General features: G+C 38.2%; 1 protein-coding gene across 2 annotated transcripts in view; it reads left to right on the top strand.

Moving 5' to 3' along the window:
* The window catches only part of HELB (DNA helicase B), a 51219-nt gene that overhangs the window by 17371 nt on the left and 8703 nt on the right, over window positions 1–25145 (top strand). For both annotated transcript variants that reach the window (XM_074226204.1, XM_074226205.1), the window contains 6 exons: window positions 11417–11558; window positions 12851–13002; window positions 18913–18997; window positions 19454–19513; window positions 20696–20924; window positions 21733–21867. In XM_074226204.1, the coding sequence (XP_074082305.1) occupies window positions 11417–11558; window positions 12851–13002; window positions 18913–18997; window positions 19454–19513; window positions 20696–20924; window positions 21733–21867 (803 nt within the window). The remainder of the gene's footprint in view (window positions 1–11416; window positions 11559–12850; window positions 13003–18912; window positions 18998–19453; window positions 19514–20695; window positions 20925–21732; window positions 21868–25145) is intronic.

Here is a 25145-nt window from a genome sequence, read left to right as displayed (position 1 = left end):
GCCTTTTTTTGTATGTCTGAGGGAGAGGCAGTCTTGTTAAATTTGGACAGAGTTCATAATCTGTTTTATTCAAGGAATTTCTCTGAAATCCTTCCTTTATAGTCATTCCACTATTAGGATGAGTAAGCTTTGCAATCAATAATAGACCTATAAATATGGGTATACATGGAATCAATATATATATGTATATATTGAAGAAGGAAATGTTCCATCAGGCAGTGTGACTGCCTTGAGTCTTCTTGCCACGACTGTGTCAAACAGCTTAGAGACCCTGGCTCCCAACAGAAGAGGTTACAGCGATAGATAAAGTACAATCAGGTGTGGATAGGCTAGGCAGAGGGGAGGCTGTAGAGTGGGAAGAGCACTGCATTTGGTGCTTCTGATGGGGGTTTGAATTCCAGCACTGGTACTACCTTGGGCAAGTCATAACCTTATTTAACCTCATTTTTCCTTATATGTAAAAATGAGGGGTTTGGATTTTTCTCCTAGCTCAAAATATATGATCCCAGGGAACTAATAGTATGAAAAATGCTATGAGGGGTACAAAATGCTATTATAATATCTCATTATTACAATAATTCTTAGAGTGATTGGATTGTAAGGGATTTGACTAAAGGTATATTTGAGATGGGTACTGAAAGTTGGATAAGATTTAAGAAGTAGAGATTTGGGTAGAGAAAGAGGTGCTATAGGGATTTATTCTAGACATAGGTAAGAGAAGGAACAGTGACTTGTGAGGTAGGTTTAGGAAATAGCAAGTGATCTAGGTCAGTTGAACTAGTTTCTCCTAAGGAAGAAAAGGGTATTCTTGGCTTCCTTGAGTAGGAAGATGTGGGGACCAAGTTAGTTTCCTATGTAGAATAAACTCCATAGCGAGAGAACTAACCCCAGCAAGGTTTCTGTTCCTCTTTTCCATGGATACTGAAGTAAGTATGTCCCTCTCTATGATTTTTTTCCCTATTATATAATATGGGATACATATTATATAATATAGGATACATATTATATAATATATGTATACATAGTGTGTGTGTGTGTATATATGTATGTGTATATATATATATATAATTATTTGTTCTCCAATTACATACAATGGTGGTTTCTACCAATCATCTTTTTTTTTTTTGCAAGGCAATGGGGTTAAGTGACTTGCTCAAGGTCACACAGCTGACCACATTTGAACTCAGGTCTTCCTGACTCCAGGACCAGTGCTCTATCCACCGCATCACCTAGCTGCCCCCCCCAAACTTTTTTTTTGGCAGTATTTTGAGTTTTACAACTTTTTCTCCTTCCCTCCCCACTCCCCCCCAATAGAAGGCAACCTGATATAGTATTTTTTTTTTAAGGTTTTTGCAAGGCAAATGGGGTTAAGTGGCTTGCCCAAGGCCACACAGCTGGGTATTAAGTGTCTGAGGCCAGATTTGAACTCTGGTACTCCTGACTCCAGGGCCAGTGCTTTCCACTGCACCACCTAGCTGCCCTTGCATCCATGATGTGCATAGGATAAAACTGAATGTGTTGTGAGAGAAGAAACAGATCCAGAAGGAAGAAGAAAATATCTAATTGATTTTACATTCTGTCTTCTACCTACTCCTGCACCTTATCTCATCCCCATCACACAGTTACAGTACATTTTTTTTTGTGTTTAGGAGAAGCAATATTTTTTTTCTTCTTGAACTGGAATACTGAGTCCTGTTATGAGCAGGTCAGGCAGGATCCAATCCCCCTCTATGATGCCTTGAAATATGACTCCTGTGAGATTATGTGGGTGGGCTAGGTGAGGAAAGAATGAATGGGATCTTTTGTTTTTTCTCTCCAAGAGACCGTTACCGGTTGTATTATCTTTTTTATTTAGCTCTTCTTATGATGAATTTGATGCATATATCCTAAAAGAAAGAAATTGGGGAATTTTTGGAAAATGAGTTCGCTATTTCACCATCTTGTCAATTATATAATTGCCTCTGACCAGATCTAAGTTAGGACCATTAGTGATTCAACTTTAGGAGTTAAAATACAGTGTTGTATTCATGGAATATAAAATGTAATACAAATAACTTTACTAATAACAGAATTAAAAGAATTTATCTTGTAAAGTTACAAGAATATAAAATGTTATTCTAGGTCAGGAACTTAAGAGTGACCTGCAGGCAGAGATAAATCAAGTATAAGCACTTCCCACTTGACTATTTCTGTTCCTTCAGTGACAAGGAAGCCAAAATACCTCTGTTCTATCACTATCAAAAATTAATCCCACATATGCTGTAAGATCCCCCTCTGGAGAATGTAGCCTGCTGAATGAGGAGGCTTGTTTGAGAGGACAAGAGCAAAAGGGAAAGGGGAAGGAAGAGTGGAGGGGGGGGAATTTGCCCTCAGTGTTTCTGCTCCTTTCAACAGTTGGCACCAGAGCCCTATTTATAGACCACAGCATTACTTCTCCCCCATCTTTTGACTTTTGAGAACATACTGGCTAGGTGGTGCAGTGGATAAAGCACCGGCCCTGGAGTCAGGAGTAACCTGGGTTCAAATCCAGTTTTAAATACTTAATAATTACCTAGCTGTGTGGCCTTGGGTAAGCCACTTAACCCCATTTGCCTTGCAAAAACCTAAAAGGAAAAAAAGGAGAACATACTTCAGATATTCCTTTTATCTATGCTGTTTCCTTGTTTTATTTTCCTTTTATTGATAACTTAGAATGTTGTCTTTAGTTTTCTCCATATCTTAAAAGTCTTATTTTTATCCATGACTTCAATTATTAATCATCTCTCTTAATAAAAGAATAAGAAGATACTTAATAATCATTTGCTGTAGACCCAAGGTGTGGTGAGTACTGAGGATACACATAAAAATGGAAACAATTCCTTTTAGGACCTTATATTTTCTTAGGGGGCATAACTTGTCTCCTTGTCTCCCTAGACCTGACTTGTCTTCTGAATTCAAAATTAGGATCTGAAAACAGGCCTCTGTCCTTGAATACTACACCAACACTGGAAATTAAATGTATCCAAAAACTGAAATCTATGCCTGACCCTTCAGACTGCTCCCCTGTCTGAACTTTTTTGTTTGACAATGGTATTTGACTCTCCTCACCTCTGCTATACAATCAGTTTTTTTAATTAAAGATGTTATATGAGTTTTTGAGTTTTACAATTTTTCCCCCAATCTTACTTCTCCCCCCGCAGAAAGCAGTCTGTCAGTCTTTACTTTGTTTCCATGTTGTACATTAATCCAAATTGAGTATGATAGAGAGAAATCATATCCTTAAGGAAGAAACATAAAATATAAGAGATAACAAGATCAGACAATAAGATAGCTGTTTTTCTTTCTAAATTAAAGGGAATAGTCCTTGAACTTTGTTCAAACTCCACGGCTCTTTATCTGGATACAGATGATATTCCCCATTGCAGACAGCCCAAAATTGTCCCTGATTGTTGCACTGATGGAATGAACGAATCCATCAAGGTTGAACATCACCCCCATGTTGCTGTTAGGGTGTACAGTGTTTTTCTGGTTCTGCTGATCTCACTCAGCATCAGTTCATGCAAATCCCTCCAGGCTTCCCTGAATTCCCATCCCTCCTGGTTTCTAATAGAACAATAGTGTTCCATGATATACATATACCACAGTTTGCTAAGCCATTCCCCAATTGCAGGACATTTACTTGATTTCCAATTCTTTGCCACCACAAACAGGGCTGCTATGAATATTTTTGTACAAGTGATGTTTTTTACCCTTTTTTATCATCTCTTCAGGGTATAGACCTAGTGGTGGTATTGCTGGATGTAAGGGTATGCTCATTTTTTGTTGCCCTTTGGGCGTAGTTCCAAATTTCTCTTCAGAAAGGTTGGATGAGTTCACAGCCCCACCAACAGTATAATATTGTCCCAGATTTCCCACAACCCTTCCAACAATGATCATTATCCTCTCTGGTCATATTGGCCAATCTGAGAAGTGTGAGGTGGTACCTCAGAGAAACTTTAATTCGTATTTCTCTAATAATGATTTAGAGCAATTATTCATATGGCTATGGATTGCTTTGATCTCATCTGTAAATTGCCTTTGCATATCATTTGACCATTTGTCAATTGGTATCCAATCAGTTTGCAAAATCTGTTGATTTTGCCTCCAATTCACACATCAACCATCTAAGGTAACATCTCTAAGCAGTTAGAGTAATCTCCTAGATGGTCTTCCTGCCTCTTCTCTTACTTTCCCCAGCTTCTCTTTGATGATGCCATTTTCAGAACCTTTGTAGTGAACAGATTTCATCATGGCACTTCTACTCAAAAGCCTTCAGTGACTCTCTGTCAGATGAAGTCAGACTTGTTCATTTGATCAGACTGGCTCTTTCTGGTCCTGCTCCTCTAGTCTTTTCATACTTCTTGTGTGCTTTACAGTTAAACTCTGTTACCTGTGGCATCATTTCCTTATTTACACTCTTTCCAATTGCTGAAAACCTAATTACTATCTCCCTACTGAGTGTGTGTGTGATTTTGTCTGTCTGTCTGTCTGAGAGATTACACATAGGTAAACCCTGAGGGACCTGTCAAGGGGAAGCTAGGTGGTGCATTGGATAGAACACTGGCCCTGAAGTCAGGAGGACCTGAGTTCAAATGCAGCTTCAGATTGATAATTATCTAGCTGTGTGACCTTGCATACTTACTTAACCTCATTGCCTTGCAAAAAAAAAGAGACTGTCAAGAAAGTAGTCTGAAAAACTACCAAGGTTTCTTTCTTTTTTTTAAAGAATTTAGTTATTTTTTGCATTTTTTGTTTATTTGTTTCATATTATTACAATAATTTTGTTATAAGAGTAAATATAGACCCTCCTCCCTTCCACCCCCAAAGAAGATGAGAAACCTCAGGAATAGTGAGAGAGAGAAAAAAAATGTACTTTAGTCTTTGTTCAGATTCCAATAGCTCTGTCTCTGGGGTGAGTTGCCTTCTTTATCCGAAGTCCACCAGAGAAGTTGCTTCAATATTTCTCCCACACTTGCTATGTTACAAACTGTATTTACCTCCATTCTATTCCTCCCCACTCTCATTTATTCTATTCTCTCTTTCCTTCATCCTGTTCCTGTCCAAAAGTATGTTGTGTCTGACTACCCTCTCCCACAATCTTCCCTGTCTTCTATTTCCCCCTTCCCTCCCTCCATTGCCCCTTTTTCCATCCTTCTCTTCTTATTTTTTCCTAGGGTAAGAAAGATTTCTATACCCTATCAAGTGTGTATGTTATTTCCTCTCTTGAGCCATTTCTGATGAGAATGAAGGCTCACTCATTCCCCCCTTGCCTTCCCCTGTTCCACTCCATTGAAAAAACTTTTCCTTGACTCTTATGTGAAATATCTTAGCTCCTTCTTCTCCCTTTTTCTTCCTCCCAGTACTTCCCTTTATCACCCACTGAATCCATCTTTTTACTACATTATACCATTATATTCTGCTCCTTCCTGTGCCCTATCTATATATACTCCTTCTAACAACTCTGATAAATGAGAAAGTTCATATGAGTTATCAGTATCTTCTTCCCATGCAGGAATACAAACAGTTTGGTATCATTAAGTTCCTCATAGTTAGTCCTCATCCTCCCCCTCTGTGGTTCACCAGAGTCCTATAGTTGGAGATCAAACTTTCTGTTCAGCTCTGGATATTTCAATAGGAAAGTTTGAAAGTCCCCTGTTTCATTGAAAGTCCATCTTTTCCCTTGAAAGAGGATGTTCAGTTTTGCTGGGTGATTGATTCTCAGTTGTAAACCAAGATCTTTTGCCTTCTGGAATATCATATTCCAATCCCTATGAGCCCTTAATATATATGCTGCCAGATCCTGTGTAATCCTGACTATGGAGCCATGGTAGTTGAACTGTTTGTTTCTGGCAGCTTTTAGTTTTTTCTCTTTGACTTGGGAGTTTTGGAATTTGGCTGTAACATTCCTGGAAGTTTTTCTTTTGGGATCTCTTTCATGAGGTAACCAGCGAAGTCCCTCAATTTCTATTTTACCCTCTGCTTCTAGGACCTTAGGACAATTTTGCTGTATTATTTCTTGAAAAATGAAGTCTAGGCTCTTTTTCCTGGTCATGACTTTTAGGTAGCCCAATAATTTTTAAATTATTTCTCCTGGATCTGTTTTCGAGGTCAGTTGTTTTTCCAGTGAGATATTTCACACTTTCTTCTAATTTTTGACTTTTTTGGAAGAATTTTATTTCTTCCTGAGTTCTCATAAAGTCATCAGCTTCCTTTAGTTCCGTTCTGCATTTGAAGGAGTTATTTTCAGAGAGTTTTGTTATCTCCTTTTCCAGCTGGCCAATTCTGTTTTTCAAGACATTCTTCTCATTTGCCCTTTGTTTTGCCTTTTCCATTTGGCGTAACTGGTTTTTAACTGGTATTTTCTTCAGTATTTTTTTGTATCTCTTTCATCAAGCTGCTGATTTGATTTTCATAATTTTTCTGTATTGCTCTCATTTCTCCCAATTTTTCCTTCACCTTCCTTAATTGCTTTTCAGAGTCTTTTTTGAGCTCATCCATAGTCTGAGCTTATTTTCTATTTCTCTTGCAGGTTTTGGATATGGAACCTTCAATTTTGTTGTTATCTGAGTATGTGTTTTGATCTTCCATGGGACCAAAGTAATTTTCTGTGGTCACATTCTTCTTTTTCTATTGTTGACTCATTTCCTCAGCCCAAGACTAATTTACAGCACTTCCAAGGCTTTGGGTTTTTTTTTGGTACACCCCACTGGGACCTTTATTCCTCCAAGGTCTTATTCTCTCTTGCCTGTGCTTTGATATGTAGATGACCACAGGCATTCTTCTCTGCCCTGGAGCTGTGAGGGGGGTCTCTGCTCTCTTAGTATGGAAGACCAAACTGCAACCTGGATCTGAGTATGGGCAGACAGCTGAGTCCTGCCCTAGGGAGCGCAGAGAGATTTCTGTAGTCTCCCCTGACTCTTTTAACATCTGTGGGCTGTGCTCTAGAGGTGCAGGTTGGTTTCCCCCAATTCTCACTGCAGGTTCTGTGGCCAGTGCTCCTCACTCCACACTCACTCTGTTGTAGCAGAACTCTCTCACCATGTCATCTTCAAGCTGTTCTGGTGATCCCTGGGCTTCACTGCCCTGCCCTGCAGCCAGGGCTTTTTACCAACTCCTGGTCCTGGTGAAGTACACCCCTTTCCTGTGAAACTTCTAAGTTATCTTGAACTAGGAAAATGAATCACTCAGTCTTTCTGTGGGTTCTGCCCCTCTAAATTTTGACTAGAGAAATAATTTGATGGCTTTTGGAGTTTTGGGGGGGAAGGAGTTTCTGGGAAATGCTGTCTTCACAGCACTCTCTCTTGTTTTGTTTTAAAATAAACTATAAGCTTAGTATAAGTCAAACAATATGACTTTGGTAGACAAGAAGGCTACTGGATCTTAGGGTCCACTAAGAGGCATAACCTCCAGAAAAAATGATTGTTTTGATACATACTGGATAGAGATATTATCATGCCACATCTAGAGTGCTGTTTTCAGTGACTGGGTGACACATTCTAAAAAGGACAGCTGGAAAAAATCCAGAGGAGAGCCATGAAGGGAGTGAAAAGATCTTAACTTCATATTGTATGAAGGTCATTTGAAAGGACTGGAGATATTCCTGAAGAAGACTTGGAGGAGAGAAGGAGAAGGAAGGGAAAAAGATAGTTTCCTCAAATATTTGAAGGTCTGCTAGGTAGTTTTCCTTTCCTAATAGGAAGATTAATCACTTGTTGGTAAAAGTTGTGGGAATCTTTTCCAGATATGGATTGGACCAGATATCTCTGAGGTCCCTTTAACTTCTTAAAGTCCTGTAATTCTTTGATACCCATCCCTTAAGAGCAACTCGGTTTTAGTTCCTGATGCCCACTAGCAGTGTTGACCAACCTTTTACTCTTTTGAGGTTACAGGAGCATGTTTTAATCTTTTGGGCACTTCTCTATGTATCCTTTGTAATTTATTTACAGCACTCTCACTCCTCTACTAATTATTGTAGAGGCCTACAGCATGCCTTAACTCTCCTCACTTCTTCTGTATAGAGAAGTGAGGCCTACATGGAGGCTGAAACCATGCCTCCTTCATATACCAGTGATCTCTGCATGATAGGCCCTTTATACAAGGTTGTTGAATTTTAAAAAAGAAATGGTCCCATTAGTCTTTTTCCACCAGAAGTGTAAGAGGACCTGTTTCTCTGGTAAATTGCTATCACTAGAATTTACCATTTTAAATTTATTTTGGGAAATTTGAACAAGAAATGATACCTCCCTAAGATACTTAAATTTCTTAAATATACCCTCTCTGATAACTAACTTTATGTTGCTACACTGTTAGTTTTTCTTTTGTAAATCTTATGTTCATATCTATTTGCTTTGGCAAATAAACACATTGACAAAAATTTTGTAATTAGTATCCTATTTTGTTTGTATGCAAAGTGTCTTGAAAATTAAAAGGATGGTTGCGGGTTAAGTCCAGCCTAAAAGTAAATTTATAATTATACTAGAGATTTGTCCTGTGGGTGATTTAAACATTCTCCTGGTATTGAGAACAATGTCAATGTTTACTTGGTGAGTTAAATTTTAGGGATATAGAAACAGGCATTGTCCTCCCTCCAGGAATTCATATTCTACTTGGGAAAATAACTCTGCATGTACACATATGTCTATGTGTAAATTGTCTGAATGGAAGGTCATCTCAGAAGGAAGGTACACATAAGTGGGGGGAAGGGGTGGCTGAGGAGGAGATGACTAGAAAAGTCCATTTGGAGAATTAAACTGAAATTTCAAAAGAACCAGGTGATGAAGATGAAGAGGTGAGGAGTATTCCAGGCCCAGGAAAGAGCCAGAGCAAGGACTGAAAGAGGAGATAGGATATGTATGGGGGAAACAATAAACAAGCCAGTGTTTCTAGATTGTTGAGAACATGAAGGGTACTAAAGTGGAAGGAGACTGGCAAGGCAGGAAGAGGCCAGTTTTTGAAAGGCTTAAAGACCAAATAGAATTTTATGTGCATTCTCAAGGTAATAGGGATTGCTGGAGTTCATCAAGTGTTGGAGGAGATGTGTGGTACTGTCCTACCTGTACTTCACTGAAGGTCATTTTGGCATCTGAATAGAGGAGAGTCTGGACAGGGTTTGAGGCAAAGGGATGAAAGGCTCTTTGTCAAAGAGACCCAAGGCTATTATAATAGTTTAGGCTTGAGGGAAAGAGGACCCACACCAGGATGGTGACTGTCAGTGGAGTACAGGGACTGTTGTAAAACAACAGGACTTGGCAACAAGATTGCTATCTGAGTTGAGTGTGAGTGTGAGTGGAGGGTGATACTTGTGAGTTTGGGTGACAGAAGAAAGGTGATACTCTTAACAGGGATGGGGGTGGGGGAGGCTTAGGAGGAATTTTAATGAATTCCATTTTGAATATGTTGAATTTGAGATGTTGTAAGACATCTCAAGATGTCCAATTAGGTGGCTGGTGATATGAGAATGAAGGTCCGCAGAAATTAGGGATAGACCTGAGATGATAAATGGAGTTATTGAGTTCAGAGTGTGATACTATAGAGAGCCCAGGACAGACCCCTGGAGAGTGCCTAGGGTAAGTGCGTATGACCTGGAGGAAGGTTGAGTAAAGAAGACTGAGGAGTGGGAGAGACTAGAGTCATGAACTAAACGAAGTGGAGAGTTTCTGGAAGAAAAGGGTGATCAGTAGTGTTAAGGAGGTCAAAAGAGTTGAGAATTAAGCTCATTAAATTTGACAGAGATCTTTGCTAATAATAGAGTATTTTCAATGAGTGCTGACTGTAGAGAATGAAGAGTTGAGAGGATGTGAAGGCCTTGGGAGTCAGTGGCTTTAAGTGCAGCCGATGGTGTAGTGAACAGAGTCTTGAGCCTCAAATGTTGACTAGCTTTGTAACCCTGAGCAAGTCAGTTAACTTCTCTCTGCCTCTATTTCTTCAGCTGCCAAATGGGAGTAAGAATAGCACCTGCCTAGCAGGGTTGTTGTGAGGATTAGAGGACATGATGCTCATCAGATGCTTATTCCCTCCTCTTTCTCAAGGGATTTAGCCACAAAAGAGAGGAATCAAATGAAGCATTTTGATGGGTGGGGTGGACAACAGGTTTATGGACATCAGGCAAATAGTGGAGAGGGAGAGGCTGAAGATTTGTGAGGGAATGAAGATGGGAGGGGCGCAGGGCTGTCGAAGACAAGATGTATTGAGATCAATGCTTGAGGGGTTTGTTTTTCTTTGAAGCAAGATTTTAAAAGACTTATTGAGATTTTTAATCTATTTCAGCTAGCATTTCCCCTCTGGGAATGTACTTCTAAAGTTATATTGTTGTACCACCTCACACCTCTTAGACTGGCCAATATGACCAGAAAGGACAATGATCAATGTTGGAAGGGTTGTGGGAAATCTGGGACACTAATACATTTTTGGTGGAACTGTGAACTTATCCACCCTTTCTGGAGAGCAATTTGGAATTACATGCAAAGGGCAACAAAAATGTGCATACCTTTTGATCCAGTGATACCACTACTGGGTCTACACCCTGAACAGGTTATGAAAAAGGGTAAAAATATCACTTGTACAAAAATATTCATAGCAGCCCTATTTGTGGTGGCAAAGAATTGGAAATTAAGTGAATGTCTCAGTTGAGTAATGGCTTAGCAAACTGTGGTATATATATGTCATGGAACACTATTGTTTAGAAACTAGGAGGGATGGGATTTCAGGGAAGCCTGGAGGGATTTGCATGAACTGATGCTGTGTGAGATGAGCAGAATCAAAAAAACACTGTACACCCTAACAGCAACATAGGGGTGATGATCAACCATGATGGACTTGCTCATTCCATCAGTGCAACAATCAGGGACAATTTTGGGCTATCTGCGATGGAGAATACCATCTTATCCAGAGAAAGAATTGTGGAGTTTGAACAAAGACTATTATTTTTAATTTAAAAAAACCCATTATCTTATAATGTAATTTTGTGATCTCTTATACTTTATTTTTCTTTCTTAAGGATTTGATTTCTCTTTCATCACATTCAAGTTAGATCAATGTATACCATAAAAACAATGTAAAGACTAACAAACTGCCTTCTGTGGGGGGTGGGGGAGGGAAGCAAGGTTAGGGGGGAAAATTATAAAATTCAAAATAAATAAAATCTTTCTAAAAAATAATAAAGCTATAGTGTTGTTCATTAAGAAAAATGACTCTGTGGCAAGAGTTCAGTTTTAATAATGTTTCAATCATCCAGATAAGATACCAAACATCTCTCTCTCTCTCTCTCTCTCTCTCTCTCTCTCTCTCTCTCTCTCTCCCTCTCCCTCTCTCTCTCCCTCCCTCCCTCCCTCCCTCCCTCTCCCTCTCTCTCTCCCTCTCCCTCTCCCTCTCCCTCCCTCCCCCCCCCTTCCCCTTTTAGGTGATATCAGACAGTTACCCAGCATTGAGCCTGGTAATTTACTCATGGACCTGTTTGAGGTTCTCAAATCAAGAAATTGTGCTGTGGAGTTAAAAACTAATCACAGAGCAGAGTCTCAGCTTATTGTAGACAATGCAGCAAGGTAGGGGATCTGAGTATCCTTGATATTTACTGGTTTGTGATTCAGTTTTGGATATTTGCTAAACTTTTTGCATATGCCTATTTTCAGTCAAACCCTGTTAATGTCTTTGTTTTCACAAAATGTTACCATGGATAATGGTTAGCATTTATATGATCCTATAAAACTTGCAAAATCATTCACAGATCTTATTTCTTTTGATCCTTATAACTATGAGATAGGTGCTATTATTATCTTTATTTTTATAGATAAGGAAACTAATGCAGACAGGTTAAATGACTTGCTTAGTCACACAGCTAGTAAATATGTGAGTTAGATTTGAACTCAGGTCTTCTTGACTCCAAGCCCAGCACTTTTCCCACTGTGCCTCCTTTTAGCTTCTCCTCCTATAAGCCATCTGTCTCATCCAATGTCAGAATGAGCTGAATTTCCGTTTCCTCAACAATATGATCTGTCTCATGGCTCTCTTTTAAGGAAAGTTGTTTTGTTAACCTTAAAAAGTTCTATAAAATGTGTGTTGTCACACTATTACTATTTTGGCTTTGCTCATCTGTAATCCACAAGACCCTGCTAAGGCAAATCTAAGTCTTTTGGGTCAGGATATTTTGAGGTCAGTTTAGGTATCTCCTTTTATGGTTACTATAAACAGTTGCAGATCTTTTAAGACCATCTAGAATTCAAAAGATTTTTCAAAATTTGATGCTTCTTAACCTGGGTTAAATTGGGTTTCTGTAATGATTATCATTAGTAAATATTTGCAATATAATAAAGTATGAAAGGAGGTAGAGAGATGCAATCATGGCCTATAAAGGTCATATACAAAATTATGGAGTCTGTGGTGGCTGAGAGCCATGGTCTGCTCCAGCCAGCCACAGAGAGCCTTCTTCCTAGGATGTGGTTTGACTTATCTGTTCTTATTACTAAGGCAAATGAGACAGTAGGGTATCAGTGTATCCCCAGGTTTCACCTTAGATCTTTCCAATTTTCTGAAATGAAATTTTCTAGTCTTTGAAGATTTTTAAAAGGAAAAGAGGGTTAAAAGGACAGATTATAGGATATAGCAAAATAGAATTTATATCCCAGAATTGTGCCTGATTATTGCACTGGTGGAATGAGCAAGTCTATTAAGGTTGATCCATTACCCCCCATATTGCTTTTAGGGTGTGCAATGTTCTTCTAGATCTGCTCACCTCACCTAGCATCAGTTCATGCAAATCCTTCCAGGCTTCCCACAAGAAAATTTCCCTTTTTTGTATGTTAACTTACTTGGTTATACATGTTTGTTTTTGTTCAAGAATTTCTAGAAGACAGTTTCCAAAGTTTGATGCAGAGATGACAATTTCCGATGGTCTGACCAACTCGATCCCAGATCAAAAGAGATTTATTTTTATCAAACTACCTGAAGATAATAGTCATTCTCAATCATCTCAAAGGAACTATCGCTCTTGTAAGTGTAAATTGTATGACAAAATTCTTGTAATTACTTTCCCAATTTATTTATATATTTCAGTTACATAATACATCACACTTGTTAAAGGATTTTCCTTTTAAACAACTATAATTTTAATATATTGTATTTAACAGATACTGTTAATAGGAAACCTACTGAAAATAAAATTTTTAAAGATTGTTATTCATCAAAACAGATTCACCAGAACTTTTTAGAAAAGTAGGTGTCATCATCAAAATATGATGGCTAATTCAAGATGATGCTAACTTGGAAGAAGGTTTATCTAACTGTAGTGAGTAATCTGAATTAAATGTTATATTTGTTTGATTTATTTTTTTTGAATTATTTTATTTTTTTAAGATTTTGTTTATTTTGAGTTTTACAATTTTTCCCCTAATCTTACTCCCTCCCCCCCACCCCCCACAGAAGGCAGTCTGTTAGTCTTTACATTGTTTCCATGATATAGATTGATCTAAGTTGAATGTGATAAGAGAGAAGTCATATCTTTAAGGAAGAAACATAAAGTATAAGAGACAGCAAGATCAGACAATAAGATATCAGTTTTCATTGTTGAATATTTTTATCAGGCAATCTGCTTTGCTTTATCACTCTTGCCTCTCCCCCCCACCCCATTTCAATCAAGAATAGGCAATTAAAACACATGGATTGTTTAGACATATGTGATCCTGATTCTGGTTCCTTGGTACTTGAATTCTTTCTGGGTGCTTATGCTAGTTTTTAATTTGACTTGGAAATGGAATTTTGACTTTGATGTTCTGGAGAGTTTCTATTTTGTGGTTTTTTTCAGGAACAACTTCTTTCTATTTTTTTTTTTTTAGGTTTTTGCAAGGCAAACGGGGTTAAGTGGCTTGCCCAAGGCCACATAGCTAGGTAATTATTAAATGTCTGAGACTGGATTTGAACCCAGGTACTCCTGACTCCAGGGCCGGTGCTTTATCCACTACGCCACCTAGCCGCCTCCTATATTTCTTTTTTTTTTAATTGACATTTTATTTTATTTTTCCAATTACACGTTATAAAAGTTTTTCAACATTCATCCACATGCATATGCATATTTTTAAAGTTACATTATTTCCTTCCACTCCCTTCCCACCCCCTCCCCTCAGCAGTGAACAGTCTGGTGAATATTGTACCTACACGTTTGTGTTTAACATGTTAACAGATTAGCTGTTTTTTGTATGAGGAATTAGGATTACAGAAAAAGAAAAAAAACCATGATAGGAAAGAAATACTTAAGAGAAATTTTTAAAAAGTGAATGTAGTGTTCAGTCCAATTCTGTAGGGCTTTTTGGTTTTATTTTATTTTGTTTTGTTTTTCTTCCTCTGAATGGGTATAGCATTATCCTAGCCAGTCTCCTAGGGTTATTCTAGCTCTCTGAACTGCTGAGAGGAGCTGCATCAATCAAAGTTGATCAACTCACAATGTTATTAATGTGTACAATGTTCTCTTGGTTCTGTTCCCTCCACTCAGCATCAGTTCCTGTAATTCATTCCATGCTTCTCTAGAGTCCAATTGTTCATGGTTTCTTTTTTTTAAATTTATTTTTTTATTCTCATTTTGTACAAATGTTTTTTTTACATTAATAAAATATTCTTGTTTACAAGTAAACAAAATGCCCCTCCTCCCCCATGAATATAGATAGACTTGCTTGGGCGAAAAAAGTAAAGGGGAGAGAAAAAAATTAAAATAAAAAAATAATAGTAATAATTGTAGGTATGGCCAGGTGGCACAATGGATGAAGCACCAGCCCTGGAGCTACGAGCACCCGAGTCCATATCCAGCCTTGTAAACCCAACAATCACCCAGCCGTGTGACATGCAAGCCACCCGATCCCCACTGCCCTGCAAAAACCAAAAAAAAAAAGAAAAGAAAAAAACCCAAACTAAAATAAAATAGTAATAATAGTAGGGGTGGCTGGGTGGCAGACAGAGCATTGGCCCTTGAGCCAGGAGCGCCTGGGTCCAAATCCGGCCCTAGACACCCAAAGATCACCCTGCTATGTGTCCCCAGGCAGGCCATCCAGCCCCACTTGCCCTGCACCCTCCCTCAAATAATAATAACAAAAAATGTGCTTGAGTCTTTGTTCCAACACCAACAACTCTGTCATGGGTGGATCTCATTCTTTAGGTTAAGTTCATCACAAAAGTTTCTTTCATATTTTTCCACCGTTGCCATTGCTGATCGCAACTCCCTCCTTTCATATTTCTCCACTACCATGTACTATATTTTCTCTCTCCTTTCACTCTGACACTGCTGTAGGGTTGCTGAGTGGTGCAGCAGACATATCCCTGGTCCTGGGGTCAAGAAGCCCTGAGCCCCCATACCACCCCTTAAGCCCAGCATCCACCTGGCCCCATGGTCCTGGGCAGGCCTTCCAATCCCAGCCCCTTGCAAGAAGTAAGAAAGAAAATGTGTTATATCTGACCAGTCTCCCCCCATGGTCCATCCTCTCCTCCTTTATTCACATCCCCACCCCTTCCCCCTGCTCCCCCCTCCTTATTCCAGATGTCTATACCCCATTGAGTATATATGCTGTTTCCTCTCCTAGCCATCTCTGATGAGAGCAAAGGTTCCCTCATTCCCCCTTGCCTCCCTTCTTCCATATCATTACAATAGCTCATTGTAATAAAAAAAATCTTATGTGAAATATCTTGGACTATTCCCCTTCTCCTTTTTCTTTCTCCCATTCCATTTCCCTTTTTATCTGTTGACTCCATTTTTACACCATATTTTATCTTTGAATTCAGCTTTCTCCTGTGCTTCAACTATAAAAGCTCTCTCTACCTGCTCTATTAACTGAGAAGGTTCGTATGAGTATTATCAGTGTCATTTTTCTATGCAGGAATACATGCAATTCATCCTCATTAAGTCCCTCATATTTTCCCCCTCTCCTCCAATCTCCATGCTTCACCTGAGTCCTGTATCTGAAGATCAAACCTTCTGTTCAGCTCTGGCCATTCCAAAAGGAACATTTGAAATTCCCCTGGTTCATTGAAAGTCCATCTTTTTCCCTGGAAGAGGACATTCAGCCTTGCTGGGTAGTTCATTCTTGGCTGCATTCTAAGCTCTTTTGCCTTCCGGTATATTGTATTCCAAGCCCTACTCCAAGCCCTATGAGCTTCCAATGTAGTTGCTGCTAAGTCCTGTGAGATCCTGACTGCAGCTCCACAATATTTGAACTGTGTCCTTCTGGCTGCTTGTAATATTTTCTCTTTGACTTGGGAGTTATGGAACTTGGCTATAATATTCCTAGGGGTTGGTTTTTTTGGGATCTCTTTCTCAGGGGGATCGGTGGATTCTCTCCATTTCTATTTTGCCCTCTGCTTCTAGGATATCAGGGCAATTTTCCTGTAGTAATTCTTTGAAAATGATGTCAAGGCTCTTTTCCTGATCATGACTTTCAGGTATTACAATAATTTTCAAATTATCTTTCCTAAGTCTGTTTTCCATATCAGTTGTTTTTTCAATGAGATATTTCACATTTTCTTCTAATTTTTCATTTTTCTTGTTTTGAAGTATTGATTCCTGATTTCTGGTAAATTCATCCATCTCCCTGAATTCTATTCTTTGTCTGAAGGATTTGTTCTCCTCAGAGAGTTTTCTTATCTCTTTTTCCATCTGGCCAATTTTGCTTTTTAAAGCATTCTTCTCAATAACTTTTTGAACTGTTTTGTGCATTTGACCTATGCTGGTTTTTAGCATGCTATTTTTTCTTCAACATTTTTTTGGATTTCCTTGACTAAGCTGCTGACTTTATTTTCATGTTTTTCCTGCATCTCTCTCCTTTCTTTTCCCAGTTTTTCTTCCAACTCCCTCATTTGATTTTCAAAGTCTTTTTTGAGCTCTATCATAGCCTGAGCCCAATTTCTGTTTTTCTTGGAGTCTTTAGATGCAGGAGCTTGTGCTTCCTCATCTTCAGACTGAGTATTTTGATCCTTCTTGGGCTCATTTGCAAAATATTTCTCAATAGTCTTCCTTTTGTTTCTTTGCTTGCTCATTTTCCCAGCCTGGGCCTGGTTTGGGGGTGCTTCCTGAGCTTTTGGGACACTCCCACAAGGGTCTCAGTGTGTGAGGCTCTGTCCTCCCTCCTGGTCTGTGAATGACCATAAGCACCTCCCTCTGCCACGGGGCTGAGGTGGAGGGGGGGGGGCTACTGTTCTATGGCGGGGCCTAGTGATCAGGATCTGAATGTGGTCAGAGCTCCAGAGTCCTGTTCCAGGGGCAGAGGACTGACCTCAAAGTTTCTCTTCACTCCACTCCCTCAGCTCAATGGGCTCATGCCCTGGGGGCTCCTGCTTACTGGCTCCGCCTGCTTCTGTTTTCGGCTCTGGGCTGCAGAAAGACCAAGCTGCTCCCTGTGTGCCCCGAAGTCTGGGCTCCACGTGCTTGCTCTGGTGGAGGTCCCCCACTTTGTGCCCGGTGCTCCTCGGGGTGCAGCTCAGGAGACTCCCCCGCTGCTGTGAGCTGAGACTCCCAGTGCCCTGGGGCTGCCTCCAGGAGGCTGAAGTTCTTTGGCTCTGGCAGGCCACCCCTCCGGCAGGCTGCCCCTCTGACCCCAGGGAGCAGAGCCTTTCTGCTCTTTTCCAGGTTACCTTGAGTAGGAGAACTGCCTCACTGGGTCCCTTTGTGGGTTCTGTCTCTCGAAAGTTTAGTTAGAGTCCTTAGCTGATGAATTTTATCAGAGAGCTCCTAAGACTGGATGCCTTCTCGTCGCCATCTTGGCTCCGCCCCCCCCCCCCCCCCCCCCCCCCCCCCGCCTCCTATATTTCTTGAAGTAGGATGGATGCTTAGGTTCTTTTTGGGGGGCTGAGGGGGAGTCATGGTATTAATATAATTGAAAGATTCTTGTTGGGTTATTTATTCCAGGATTTAGGGGCAGGCCAAGTATCCTACAAGCTTCCTTAAGTGGTCTCTTCTAAGGCAAAGTGTGATTGATGCCCCCACTGTCCTCCTCCAGCGTTTCGTAGTCTTAGCTATGCAAGTTCTTGACTGTGATTTGGATCTGAGCTAGATTGGTCTACTGCTGGATTCAACTCCTATCAGCTAGCAAGCCCTGTGGTTCAAAGTGGCAGATTTATAGGCTCCAATCTGGTCTGGGATTCCTACCTTGGATATTGTGCAGTAAGTTGGGCTAGATATTGGAAATGAAGTTCTTTTCTACTCCTGAGGTTTGAACGTCATTGCTGTTGCTTCTGAATTTCTCCCTTTCTCCATATACTACTCATCTGTAAAAATAAAGGTTATGAGTACTTGAACTGCCAAGGACCTCATAGCATTGGATAAGGAAAGAACTTTGACAGCTCCACAGAATTATTTAAGTAGAATTCTTTCTCTTTTTTCAAATAAATACAACATGGTATGATATGTGATGAGTACTACAAACTACATTAGGGAAATCAAGAAAGGATTGTTTGGAAGGGAAGAATATGAGAAGGATTCATGAAGGTGACATTGATGTAGACCTTGAACTTGGATAGGATTTCAATAGATAGAAATGGAAGAGAAGGTTATTTTCAGCAGAGGGAACAGTATAAGTAAAAAAAATAGGGACAGAAGATCATCCAACTTGGCAGGAGTGTAAGAGGCATAAGAGTAGGAGAGAAGAGTGGAAAGGAAGACTCGGGTCAGATTTAGTTAGGTCCTGAATGCCCCAAGAGGGAGAGAGCCATTAAGCCATGCTTAAATTGTGCCTGTGTGTGTATGTATGTGTGTGTGCATGTATGCATATACATGTTGGGCTAGAAACTTGACCTCCCTTTGTAATAATGTTTCTGTGGATAACTGTGTTCTAGTTTTCTAAACACTTGATTTATAAGTGAACCTATTTGTGAGGCAGAGAAGATGAGGCCTTCATAAATATATTTTTTTTTCTGTCTTATTATTAGACTTGTTTTCTGCGGTTAAAACTTTACTTAATGAAGCAGTGGAACTAAAGAAGTCGGAAACATCACAGTTCATTGCTTTCAGAAAGTATGTGACAAATTCTTAAATGTGATTGAGTCCCTGGGATTTGTCAAAGAAAGAGTTTATGAACTGAACCTTTTAGTGTAATGTATAGTTTTTGAAATTTCTTTCTGGGGTATGAAATGTGGCAGTTTCTTAGTGATGTTTTACCACCATAGCGCCCATACAGACCTGGGTATTCACATTTAAAAAAAAAATCTTCCTAACCCCAGGAATTTTAGAGTGAATCAGTAGTTTTTGTTTTTGAAAATTTTTGCATTGAAAGAAGGTAGTTTTGGGATGTTTTAACTATTATATAGTATAGTATATTTTATATATATATAGATATAGATATAGATATAGATGTATATATAACGTAAATGTATATATACTATATTATGTAATTAAATATATTACATAAATATATACATTTATAAATACATAATGGAAAGACTGTCTTATGTTTGCTCTGATATATTCTAGGCAAGACTGTGACATCATAAATGAATGCTGTTGCAGCTTCTACTCAGGCCACTTAACCAAGTAAGTATTTATAAGAACTAAAGTTTTGACTGTCAGTACTCAATTATAGATGCCTTGAATTTAGTTATTAAACTAAACTTCTTATTTAATTAACTATTTTAAAGGACATTTAGATATACTGATAGTAATTTGAAAATACTGTGGATTAAGTAAAACTACATGTAAATGGATTATTTTTGTATCATATTTTACTCCACAGAAAAATCAGGACTAATAATCTCATTTGTGACTTTCAGCTTTGCAATTTATTAAACTTAATAGTGTCACAAAACATAGGTGAAAATGGGATTATTACTGGAAATACATTGGGGTTATTGGTGTGGTCCAAGGAAATCAATACCAAATATTTTGTAGCTCCTGCTTTGAAAAAGATGGTTTCTTGTCTCTCGTTACAAAGAACTGGAAATAGAGTGGTGCTTATTGATTGTGATATGGCTAAACAAATTGTGGTCCTTGAATATAATAAAATTTTACTGTGTTGTAAGAAATGATGGATTTTATTAATACAGAGAGGGGCATGAAAAGACATAAACAAATGTAGATTGAAGTAAGAACCAGAGAAACATTTTATAGAATGATTGCCATAATGCAGAGGGAAAGAACAAAAAAAAGAAACTAAATTATAATGTTGAAAAAACTAAAATTATAATACATTATATAAAATATAAACAAAAAAGAAACTAAATTATAATCCCCAATTATAATGATGAAGCTTGTCTTCAGAAGAGGTGAGAAAATATATCTGTCTTTTCCTTGCAGAAATAGGAAAATGTAGATGCAAAATATTGCATATACTCACAGATGTGGTTGTAATATTGATTTGCTGAACAACTTTTTTCCCCCTTCTTACATAGGAGAGGTGGAAGGAATAGTCTTGGAAATAAAGGAGATATAGAAACAAAAGATAATACATTTATTTGTAAAGGAAAATAAAAAATTTGGTACTTGAAGCCACCATTCTGTTCCTTACATGGAGGGGATAGGCAAATTTTCCTTTGTGAACTTTCAAAGGGATTGCTATCTTTAGCTTTATGGGAATTTGATCTCTTATTATTCCTAATGGGCAGTATCTTCTTGCAGAGTAAGTAGTTTGAAGAAGGTAAATGTTGGTGATTGGATAGGACAAGAAAAAGATGTGCTTGTCCAAATTTCTACAGTTTTTAATCTCTCTTTCCAACACAGAAATCATAGAAGTAGACTTGTCTTCCAAAAAGATGACAAAATCTGTTGCACCAGGAATGCTTACCTCTCAGACTTACTCCCTCAAAATTCTGATAGCCTTCAAAATAAAACATTAGAGTTGGACCTCACTGAAGAGCCTGATGTTTCTTATAGTAAAAAATCCAAGAAATCCTATGACTCTGAAAATGACATACGGCTGTGCAATGGAGAGATATTTTTCATAACAAATGTAGGTGGTATTTTTTTCTACTTCTAGCATAATTTCTTCCTTTTATGCTTTAGTGGAATATTTTCAAAATTTGGACAGGTCAAGGAAGCAAAGTAAAAAATGATTAGAATTTTGCATCTCTTTGTTTAGTAGATCCTAGAAAATAATAAAACAAGTAAAAAAAATTAGTAGACTTGAGAAAATTTACTTAAACTGTCTGGGGCTAATGAGGTAGATTTGATCACCTCAGAGGTCCCTTCAAGTTCTATATTTACAATCTGATGACATAAAATTAGATCATTTAAATGTATTCTATTTTATATGTCCATGTTGACTAAATTGTTTTGAAAAGAATCAGCCTGGAAAAGTAGGATTACTTTGTATAAGATGGCAACGTACAACTAGAAGAAGGTTGTTCATGTGAAAAACTGAGTTTATGCCCCTTAAAATTAGTGGAGATAGGGGGCAGCTAGGAGGTGCAATGCCAGCCCTGGAGTCAGGAGGTCCTGAATTCAAATATGTCACCTAGCTGTGTGACCTTGGGCAAGTCACTTAACCCCATTGCCTTGCAAAAACCTAAAAAATATGAGTAGAGATTTTTAAAAAATTCTTCATTTATCAAAATTGAAGCTTAAGTTTCAGGGTTAGAAACTTCTTTTGAGTTTAACATGTTTAGTGAGTGAACATGCTAATTTTTTTGTACTTGAATTTAATAAATTTAATTAGGAAACATTTCCTTATAACTAATGTGACTCAAATTTTATTTTATGTTATATATATTATGAAGCTGAATTTTGGAATTTGTAAGTGTTCTCTTCTTTGGTTATAGGATGTGCAGAATGAAAATGGAAGATTTTTGACTATTAACAATATGGCTGGCTTAGAGGTTACTGTTGACTTCAAAAAATTAGTGAGTTTTTGCCATATAAGGCATGCGTGGGCAAGAACCATTCATACATTTCAGGTAAGAGACAACACTTGCAAACAATTTGATGAAAATAAATAGAACACAGTTGAAGTGTATATTGTGGAAACCTCTGAGTATGAAAATTACTTTTAAAGTAAATGTACTTAAACCCTGTTTGCCTTGCAAAAACCTAAAAAAAAAAAGTAAATGTAACAGCAGGTTTGTTTCCTTTCATCTTGATTTGACCCTAATGTTTTAAATTTAATAATCATATTGGTCATAAATTGCTGTGAATTTGTTGTCTCTTCACTTATTTCATTGTTCTACACTTTTTTTCCATATCATATCTTAAGCTGAGTTAGGGGCTTTGTTGCTAGTGGACTGATTAGCAGCTGGAAAGGGTTAATGTGAAAGATTCAGGTTGATTTTACTGAATTGATTTGAATGTAGTCCTCCTTCTCCCTTCTCAGCCTTGCTACATCTCAGTTCTTCCAAGTACTGTGCATTTTGCTTTGCCTTGAAGCCTTTCCCTCCCATCTCTGCATCCTGGCCATCCTGGCCACCTTCAATTCCTTTTTATTTATTTATTTATTTAAAATGTATTTTTATTGAAGATATTATTTGAGTTTTACAATCCGCCCCCCCCCCTCTTACTTCCCTCTTCCCACCCCCCATGGAAAGCAATCTGTCAGTCTTTACTTTGTTTCCATGTTGTACCTTGATCCAAATTAGGTGTGATGAGAGAGAAATCATATCCTTAAAGAAGAGAGGAGAAGTCTAAGAGGTAACAAGATCAGACAATAAGGTATCTGTTTTTTTCTAAATTAAAGGCAATAGTCCTTAAACTTTGTTCAAACTCCACAGCTCAATTAAAGCAGAGCTTTTTTTCCCTTTTTTTTTAGGTTTTTTGCAAGGCAAATGGGGTTAAGTGCCTTGCCTAAGGCCACACAGTTTAGGTAATTAAGTATCTGAGATCGGATTTGAACCCAGGTACTTCTGACTCCAGGGTCGGTGCTTTATCCACTGCCACCTAGCCGCCCCTACCTTCAATTCCTAACTAAGATTTTTCCACCTTCTACAGGAAGCCTCTTCTGATCCCCTTAAATGCTAGGGCTTTTCCCTTTGTTAATTATCTAGAGCATATATAGATAATTATATCTTGTTTGTACAGGGTATTCCCATTAGACTGTGATCTCTTTGAAAACAAAGACCCCCCCCCCCTTTCTAATCCTAGCACTTACCAGAAGGTCTGATATATGGTAAGCGCTTAATAAAAGCTTGCTGACAGACTCATCATGCATAGATCACCTGGATTTTCTTCCCTTGAGAACTTTTTGTCATCTCTTTTGACCATTTATTAATTGGGGGGATAGCTTTTGTATTAGTATTCTTAAACTGTAATATCAGAACTGAATATGGTATTCTAGACATGGTCTGATCAAGTTAGAGCACAGTGGGACTGTCTCATTCTGATGAGACACCTGATTCTGATGAGACATATTTTGAATAAAGGCATCATTCAAAAAATTTTAAAATCCAGATTAACATAAGAAAGAGATCTGAAATAACCTAACCTCAGAAAAATAAATTAAACCAAATGACTTTTTAAGTCAGTAGGCATTTAAAAATTTTTTTTAATATTTTTATTATCTAACCATTCCCAATTTATGGGCATCCCTTTGATTTTCAATCCTTAGCCACCACAATTTGAGCTGCTATAAATATTTTTGTATAAATAGGTCCCTTTTTTGGATATCTTTGGGATATAGGCCTAGTAGTGGGTATTACTAGATCAAAAGATATGTAGTTTTATAGCCCTTTGGGCATAGTTCCAAGTTTTTTTCCCCAGAATGGTTGGATCAGTTCACCACCCCACCCAACTACCTTAGTGTCCTGGTTTTCCCACTTCCCCTCCTCCATCATTTAACTTTTTTGTCAAAGCCGGTCTGATGGTGTGAGGTGATACTTCTGAGTTATTTCAATTTGTATTTCTCTAATCAGTAATGCTTTAGAGCATCTTTTCATGTTATTTTTTAACTTTTTAAAGAACTTTCTCATGAGAGCAATTAGAGGGAATATACATAGACAGGGTATGGATATGAGTTGACTATGATGAGAAGATATGCAAAAAAAACCCAGATTAAAGGGGGACAAAGATTACCCTAAGAAATGAAGGAAGGGGAAAATAGGATAAATTATTTCACTTGAAAGAGATGTGAGAGCTGTTATACTCAAAGAGGAGAACATAGGAAGTTAGAGGTGGCAAGAACTGATTGAACCATACTTTCATCAGAATTGGCTCAAAGAGAGAATAACATATATAGTCAGTTGAATATAAAAAAAAATCTATCCTACTCTGTAGGAAAATTAAAAGGTGCAGTGATACAAGGGGAGTGGGACTGACATAAGGGAGGACAGATTGAGGGAGTAATCAGAACTAAAACACTTGTGAGGAGATACAGAGTAACAGAAGAGAGAAGGATAAAAAAGGTAAAAATAGGATGGAGGAAAATACAGTTATCAAAACTATAAATGTGAATGGAATGAACTCATGCATAAAACAGAAGTGGTTAATAGAATGGAGTAAAAACCAGAATCCTTCAATATATTGTTTACAAGAAACACCCTGGAGCACAGAGAAACACACAGAGTAATAATGGTAAGGGACTAGAGCATAATTTGTTATGCTTCAGCTAAAATAAATAAAAAAAGCAGGGGTAGCAATCATGATCTCAGAGAAAGTAAAAGTAAAAATGCTAATCTAATTAAATCAAAAATCTAATTAAAGGAGATAGGAAGGAAAACTAAATCTTTCCATGTAGAAATATAAAACAGTTTAATCATATTGAATCCTTTCTGTTTTCTCTAGTTACCTTTTTATGTTACTCTTGAGTCTTGTATTTGTGGATCAGATTTTTTATTCAGTTTTACTCTTTTAATTAGGATTTCTTAAAAGTCTTCTGTTTCATTAAATATCCACTTCCCAGCCTCTCCCCTCTCCCCCCACCCCCCCCCACCCCTAGAAGACTTAGACTGTTTTGCTAGGTAGTTGATTGGGTTTTTTTTTAGGTTTTTGAAAGGCAAATGGAGTTAAGTGGCTTGCCCAGTGCCACACAGCTAGGTAATTATTAAGTGTCTAAGGCTGGATTTGAACTCAGGTCCTCCTGACTCCAGGGCCAGTGCTCTATCCACTGCGCCACCTAGCTTCCCCTAGGTAGTTGATTCTTGACTGAAATCCTATCTCCTTTGCCTTCTGGAATATCATATTCTATGCCCTCCAATCCTTTAATGTATGTAGAAGCTGCTAAATTCTCTTGTCAGTCATGACTGTGGCT

Source organism: Macrotis lagotis, chromosome 2, assembly GCF_037893015.1.
Source record: "Macrotis lagotis isolate mMagLag1 chromosome 2, bilby.v1.9.chrom.fasta, whole genome shotgun sequence".
NCBI classification, from domain to species: Eukaryota; Metazoa; Chordata; class Mammalia; order Peramelemorphia; family Peramelidae; genus Macrotis; species Macrotis lagotis.
The sequence above is the reverse complement of the archived record's forward strand: the minus strand, read 5'-3'. Positions and strand labels throughout refer to the sequence as shown.